Source organism: Stegodyphus dumicola, chromosome 3, assembly GCF_044657685.1.
Source record: "Stegodyphus dumicola isolate Sdum_Otavi_A_Nest chromosome 3, ASM4465768v1".
Taxonomy (NCBI): Eukaryota; Metazoa; Arthropoda; class Arachnida; order Araneae; family Eresidae; genus Stegodyphus; species Stegodyphus dumicola.
The window spans coordinates 169,862,434-169,870,741 of record NC_140770.1 but is presented as its reverse complement, the minus strand read 5'-3'; the positions used below and the strand labels follow the sequence as shown (position 1 = coordinate 169,870,741).

General features: G+C 32.0%; 1 protein-coding gene across 1 annotated transcript; it reads right to left on the bottom strand.

Annotated features, from left to right (window-relative positions):
- Nucleotides 1-2,552: 2,552 nt before the first annotated feature.
- Nucleotides 2,553-4,696, bottom strand: LOC146998196 (THAP domain-containing protein 1-like). The gene is made up of 2 exons (XM_085813606.1): nucleotides 4,467-4,696; nucleotides 2,553-2,917 (listed from the first exon to the last, which is right to left on the bottom strand). The coding sequence occupies exons 1-2, from the start codon at nucleotides 4,535-4,537 to the stop codon at nucleotides 2,641-2,643; spliced, it is 348 nt and encodes a 115-aa protein (XP_085669732.1). The 5' UTR covers nucleotides 4,538-4,696; the 3' UTR covers nucleotides 2,553-2,640.
- Between the last annotated feature and the right edge of the window lie 3,612 nt (nucleotides 4,697-8,308).

Here is an 8,308-nt window from a genome sequence, read left to right as displayed (position 1 = left end):
CCTTTTGAATTTTTTCTAAATTGATTATATGCTCCCACAAAATGAAGCCACTGTCACCATCAACAATGGATCCTTTTGATGCCAAGCAATTTCTAACAAGCTTCAACATATGGCAAGGGTCCATTATGACATACACATTGTCTCCGGTGGCAGGGTGTGGAAAATAATTGATTAAATTATTGCTTTGTAAATTTGCACCTAATGCATTTGCAGTTGCAATATTGCTACTGCAACCATCAAATGTCAAACTTATAATTCTAATGCCAGTCTCTTGAAGATAATGAAGGGCCTCATTAATAAGATTGGCTCTTTCTAGAGCATTTAACCCATTTATCAAAAAATACGAAAATGGAACCTTCCAGCTTCCATTAATGGCATTCACCATGAAAACTAAAGCCTCTTTTGCATGAGGCAGCTCATCATCATCTATGTCAGTACCTAAGTCAACATATCCAGTAAAACGAGTTCTATCCCATTCAATATGTTGTCGTATTGCCATTTCATCGACAATAAGAGCTCCATAAATGGTTTTGTTTATCTTTAAAGCTTCTTCTGCTTTAAGTTTCAATGATTGTAGGGCTTCCTTCGTAAATCCAGGAGAACCACTAACTTTACCATACCACCTTCTTAAAGTAGAAGGATGGGGAAGACTGTCGTTGAACATTTGTCTGACATAATTATATGCTTTTGCCGAATAAAAATTTAAAGTCATGGCAAATGTTCGGAGGTCTTCTGAATATTCAGCTCTTGAATTACTACATTCAAGTTTTTTTATGAAGTCCCCTGCAGCTCCAGACAACTAGAGGAAGGGAGCAAAAAAATTAAGATTTTAATATAATATTAAACATAAAAATTTTAAATATAATATAATAAAACATAGATGAGTTTTAGCAATAACTTATAACATTTTTATGTAATGGTCACCTCAAAAATATTTAAAAAAACCTACAGATGCAATATTTTCAAGACACTAATGGAAATACAACCTGTGACATTGCATCCTGCATGTCATTTCCTTAATCAAAGAATTACTTGATTAGACATATATTTCTGATTATTACATTTTGAAAATTCTCAGCAAGTATTCATTATATCTTAGGGTGCATGATAAGGGGCCATCCAAAAATGATGTCACGCTCTGATGGGAGAGGGGGTTTGTGCAATTGTCACAAGGGGGAAGAAGAGTAATAAAAAGTGTGTCATCACACACATTTTGGTTAAAAAACAGCATTTAAAATCAGCTGATTAAATTTTGAAATTACAAAAATTGAGGGTATTTCTTTCTATTGGGGCTAAAACAACTTTCCTGGGATTAATAAAAATTCTACTGATTCTTACTAAATGATTTAGATCAGCATTTCCCAGCTTTAAATCAGAAGTGAAAGTATATGTTTATGTAATAGCCTGACATTTGGCAAGGGAAGGAGGATAAAAAATTTTATGAAAATGTGCAACATCATTTATGAATTACCCCTAAATTAAGTTATAGTTAAAAACCAAAACTATAGTTAAAAGCACAATTTCTCTGGGAAATGATGGATAAAATAATTGTAAGAGAGATACAAAACTGGATATTGTAAAAATTTGTTAAGCTTACCCCTAAAATTGTTGACGCTGAATCAGATATTAAATTCTGAGTTTTTAACTCAATCAGCAGCTCGTCTAAAGAGGCCACACGCTTCTTCAGTCTTTTGTTCTGTTTATCTAACAATTTAATTTTTCTTTTCATGCTGATATTTTGCTGCTGAGCTATTTCAAGAACTTTTTTTGCTTTACTTGGAGATGTAACATCCTCATCATTAAAATCTCCCAAGTAATGCAGCCGTTTCCTTCTTTCAGGAGTTAATGATGTACTTGCTGAACCTACAACAGATTTCAAGACGAAATATTAAATATAAGTGTTATATTAATAATAATAATTATTATTTATAAATCATACTCATATGGAGCTTAATAACACATTTCAGTAATTTTATGGCTAATAATTTGATTTGGTGTGGAGGAAAAGGATTATTTTATTTGTGTAATGTCTTTCTGAGAGGAAACAGAATTAAAAGTTATGAAACATGAATATTTATAGCAAGCAAGGAGATTTTGAGGGTAATTTGCCATCTTAAATTAGTAAAAAATAAATAATGGGTTTTTCTTCACAAGCTTTCAATACCTTGCAAAATATTAGAGTTCAGGCAAGATGTTGTAGATATAAACTAAATTAGTTTTAAAAGTTCCCATAATCTCAGATTACTTTATCGTGTAATAGTTTAAGTGTTTTAGTTGCTTTAATTAGCAATTGCATAAAATTTTCAAGCTAAGTTCATTAAATTTAATTTACAAATGAAACTGAAACATAAACATAAATAAAAAAGTAGGCTAAAAGTAAATTACAAGCATTCTGGAAATTCTAAACTGAATATAAGTCTAGAATGCAACAAAATTCACCTACTTACAAAACTATTTTTCTCTCTAAAAATGCTATTTAACATATTGAAACCAATACAATTAATAGAATTCAAAGAAAAAAATTACTACATCACAGCATGTCATGTTAGACTTAATCAAAGTACAATTTCTTCCTCGACTCTCTCTCACATACATAAATAAGTATGTTAAGTACATGATACTGAAATTGAAAATAGAGCATCACTTACTTTCTGAATAGTGCATAGACTCTTCTGGATTGGGCTGAAGTGGCTTTTTTGACGACTTTCGCTTGTAAACATTTTTTTGTAAGTGAGAAGGGAAATTAAATAACGTTGGAATTGCTGTGGCCTTTAACCAGGTGCCTCCAAACTTTGTTCTATCGAAGCAGTCTGATGTAAAATGTTTCGAACATAACTTTGAATACTTGGTTACTCTAAAGTTTTCCCGCCGCAGTTGTACTTCCCATTGTTTTTGCCTTTCTGGATCTTTAGGGAAACTATAAATGAAAAAAAAAAAAAAAAAAAAAAAACTTAATTGTACTAAAGTAGCAAATGAAGTATTAAATTACACACATATATGTATTCCAGGTCATACAGGTATACTGCAGAAGAATGGTAATTTTTCAGAATCATTTAAGAATTCTTTAAGTACATGCTGAAAAATATCATGAAATTTTAAAAGTGTAGTAATTTTTCATTGGAAAGAAATGTAAATATACCTACAATTATAGTCAAAACAATAATATAATTGTCTGTATATGGGGATGGCATTTTTCCCTTTAGCCTTTTATTACATGAGAATTCTTATTTCGTGATTCTGTATTGGAATGGAAATCAAAGGGTCCTTTTGGACCACCTTAAAGTTCTCTTAAAATTATTTTACAATAGTACGTACATTCAAAAACACAATTTGTAATACATCAAATTACAGGTCAAAAGGTGCCTTCTAGAGAAAAGAGGGTCAAGTGAAATTTAAAAGAAAATGAGTCACTTTCAAATTAGATTGTTAATGATGGGAAAAATTTGTGCTCAAGGCAATGTTGAAAAAAGTTAGTTTGATTTTGTCATCAACAATTCTTTCTTAATAAAAATCTATTAACAAAATTATATTTCACTGCATGCAGGTTCAACTTCTAAAATGAGCACCACCTCTCTTTTCTTGAGATTATATTACTGAAACATAATAATGCACTCTCTTTTCTTGAGATTATATTACTGGAACAAAATAATGCAATCTTAATTACTGATTTCCACACTCATGTGTATGTCATGGGGGGATGAATACATCTTATTAACTATAACAAATATTTTATATTGAATATGTATCAAACGGTAACAAACTTCAACTCAGTATTTATTATTAGGATCAAAACGATATTACAGTTAAAAATTCTCTCACTCTCCTTTTTTTTTAAATACTATTTAAAATATGGTTAAGTTTTTTACATCACATTTTTTCAATTACATTAAATTTCTAACAGCATCGTAGATGAGACAGAATTATAATCCAGATTATTTTTATTTTAATTGATTTTATAGAAAATAATGATACAGCATTGAGCTCTATAAAAGTAATATGATTTTTAAAATAATGCTGTTTAACTGTTTATGTTCAATGTTGCATGAATCAAGATCTTCAGCTTTTTTTTTTTTTTTTTAACAAAGTAAACATATCGCACAATCTTTTCTCAATAATTTAATGCTAATAACAGCATTTTTCTTTTTTTATCGCAAGCAGTAATTGTTTATGAAATCAAAACGCGTACGACTTGGCGAAAAAAAGTTAACGCCAATTGGCGCAGCTTTCTATTTCAACGAAATACACGGAAAAAACATATAAAATTCAATTATTTGTAAAGGATGAATCCAGTAAATAGTGTCACAGTATTTAATACATTTTGATGCTAATAATACATGCTGAAAATGTCATATACAGCGGCAATTTTCTTGTAGAATATGGCTGAAAATTTCCAACCAATTCAACAGAGATAGTAAAACGACAGAAATACTGAAAATAAAATAATAAATCATGCAGTTTTAACTTACCTATGAAAGGTTACAGGTCCTCCTTTCACGAAACTTTCTTTACATCCATAGGCGCTGCAGCGAATAACCATTTTTACTTAAATTTTATGTGACCAAGCAGAGCAGCAGTCTTTCGTCCCATAGAAAGCAATGTAAAGTATTTCCGGACTTTCGGAATTCGCGCAGCAGTCACGTGACACTAATGTTGGAACCGGTTGAAGGTTGCAATAAGCTCTCTACCAGTATATTATCTCGTTGGTACGAACGCGTTGCGTCAATTGAAGACACGCATACGGCATCCGTACAAGCGTTTCCACTGCTGCATATCCGTAAAATATTTTCATTTTCCGCCGCTAGGTGTCACTGTAATATTTTAGCGCCAAACAAGTTACGCTGAACATTTGAATTTTTCCAGCTTAAGCGAGTATTGTTTGTTTTGGATTTGATATGGATCCTGACGTAAAACGCAGAAAAGTTTTGTTTACTAAATTCCATGTTAATTGGAAATTTTTATTTCTGCTTATGAACTGCGAAAGTAAAGTACGCTAGCAATTTTTAGATAAGTAAGGTTATAATGCATATTATGAACATCACTAATTCCATAGAAGTTGAAGTAAATTTTTAAAAAAATTTTGTGTTTCTAGAAGCCTTAAATATTATGAAATAATATATATATTATTAAAACTAAAATGTACTGTTAGTGAAAAAGTAAACAAATAAATAAATAAAATAAATAAATTAAAGAGCGCCGTATCTCTCATGTTACTCCCGATTGGCGCAAGCTACATGATTTTTAATGAGTATTCGGGTTTTGCTAGTAACTTCACTTGGAAATCGCGCTTTAACTAGGTTAGTTGGTTACATGAACATGGGAGCTATTTGGTTAAGATGCTTTCATAGAGAACCTTTGCAATCAGAACCTAGAAAACTACGAAAACCAGTCATGCAGCCTGGGTTAGACTTCGCAACAAACAATTAATATTTAACAATCTTCAAATGCTAGGCAACTGGTGAGGCTGCAATTTAATATTTTATTTGTAAATACTTAAAATATTGTTGTATTCTTAGACACAAAAAGCAGAAATTAAGTTTTGTTAACTCGTTAGTAAACTACCAAGCCGTAGAGCAAATGAATATTCAGTTTCTTTTGCAATAATTGTATTCACTTAATATTCTTGGAATATGAGCTAAAGAAGGAACGTTCTCGGAAGATTAAAGAAATGTTTAAATCCAGTGATATTAGGTTTGTCTTACAAGCTCAGGATCAAAACGATTCTGCATTTGCCCGAGTAGTTGACTTGTAAATGGCTGTGAATTAAGCAGTTGACTTTTAATCTTACGTTTTCAGTCAGAAAACGTATTCCAAATGTTTTGTATTGCATGACAATGCATCTTTTCATTATTCAATAACCAGTCGGAGAACCGCTCGTGTTCCGAAAATAAGTATGTGTACTTAATCGTCCTGCATGTTCTTCAAATTTGTCTTCTTGTGATTTTTTTTCTTTCCCAAAAACTAAAGTTGCCTCTCAAAGGAAAGTTTTTTGACATTGAAGAGACAAAAGGAGTATGACATCTACTTTTAGAGGCATGTCAAAAACAGATCTCTACAAGCCTTCTCTTCCATTGCATGTTGTGCAGTCAGACAAAAAGTTGCATCAGCGTAAATTCTATAATCTATTTTTATTACACTCTGATTACTTTATTAACATACAGTGAATATATACTAAATCTTTTACTTCAGCTAAAGTAATTCGGAATTTTTGACGGAATTGTTGTCGGAACTAGGACTTAGAAGATAAGTCAAATTAAATATTTCGATAACACAATAAATTCAAGGTCGAAGTTTCAATATTTTATTTTCGGAGGGAGGGGAAATTTTTTTCAGTCCATTATCCCAAGTATATTTGCTTTGATTCTTTATTTTCCCATAAAAGCGAAAAATTTACGCATGGTATACATATAAAGCATAGCTTCAAATTAAAATTTAATAATATACAGAGTGGTTATAATTAACGTTCCACACTGAAACGGTCATAAAAGGAAAACTACTGGAACAAATATTATCAAACTTGGTAATCGTGTAAAGGAGGTCATGAGAATTTATTTTCCGTGAAAAAAAGGAAGTTCGAAACCTCACCACCAGGGGGAAAATGGCGCTGTATGCAATATTGTTAAGCGAAATATGGGTTGGAATCTAACTTAACCTTTTGTTACACGGGTTTAATATGTTGTATACCCTTAAGAAACTTTGAAGTAGACTCAATCTCTGTGACTTTTGGCTATTGGGTTATCTCAAAAGCACTGTTTATGGGGATAATCTAAACAATTTGGCAGAAAAGTGTGATACACTGACATGTCCGTAACATTCCTCCTGATATGCTAAGAGCTGCTGTTCAGAATGCAGTAACAGGATTTAACTTGCTTTCGGAAAATGCTGGACGCTACATTGAACATGCTTTGTAACACGTTTATTAAACGCAATTTAAACCAATGTTTTCGTGTCTTATTTCATTTAACAATATTGTATACATCGCCATTTTTCCCCTGGTGGTGAGTTTTTAAACTCTTTTTTTTTCCTACGGAAAATAAATTCCATAACCTCCTTTACACGATTCCCAAGTTTGATAACATTTGTTAGTTTTCCTTTTATGATCATTTAAAAGCGTTAAATTCGATAAAAGTTGAGTGCGCCATCTGTGTAAGTGAGAAATTCGTCCGTGAAAACCACGAATTAGCGATTAGAAAATGTGAGATCGCAAATCACTCGCACAAATACGTACAGTCTGGAAATCGTTTTCTTACAGATCGCTAATTTGTAATTTTGAAGCCTGAATTCGGCACTAAAACATAAAGATACTGATTCAAAACGCTTTTAATCGATTTGGGCCAAAGAAATCCCTCATGTTATCTATCTAGTTCCATTGCATTCTCCTACTGCATTCGATTGCATAGCAGTCATTCCACACCGTTTAGTGTTAAATGACAGCTAGTTTTATAACTGAACCATTTTTCTCTGAAGAGCAGTTCGACAGCTGGACCACTGTGATTGCAGCTCACTTAGAGTCAATGTTAAAATGTTTCGTGATACATGAACTATAGTAACGTGGCATTTTAGATACTACGATTTTTATGCAGGAGTGGGCCTCACCTCACGTGTCTCGCACAGTTACTTAGGCAACATTTCACGAATGAACGTCTTATAGGCCAACACTTTCCCTCTTCCCACCAGAACTCAACCTCTGTGACTTTTGGCTATTGGGTTATCTCAAAAGCACTGTTTATGGGGATAATCTAAACAATTTGGCAGAAAAGTGTGATACACTGACATGTCCGTAACATTCCTCCTGATATGCTAAGAGCTGCTGTTCAGAATGCAGTAACAGGATTTAACTTGCTTTCGGAAAATGCTGGACGCTACATTGAACATGCTTTGTAACACGTTTATTAAACGCAATTTAAACCAATGTTTTCGTGTCTTATTTCATTTAACAATATTGTATACATCGCCATTTTTCCCCTGGTGGTGAGTTTTTAAACTCTTTTTTTTTCCTACGGAAAATAAATTCCATAACCTCCTTTACACGATTCCCAAGTTTGATAACATTTGTTAGTTTTCCTTTTATGATCATTTCAAATTGGAACTTTAATTATAACCACCGTGTAAATTAAACTTTAAAAGTTTGACAGTTTGGTTCAAGTCCCAGCTTAAAAAAATATATATAAAAATATAATCTTTTATATTAATCCTCTTCGAAAGAATGTTTTAAGAAGCTATTTTTTCTCTCGCGTTATAGATTGTATAAAAAAACATGATCTTTAATATGATTTAGATTGTTTTAGCCGATATAAGAATCTGGTCACTC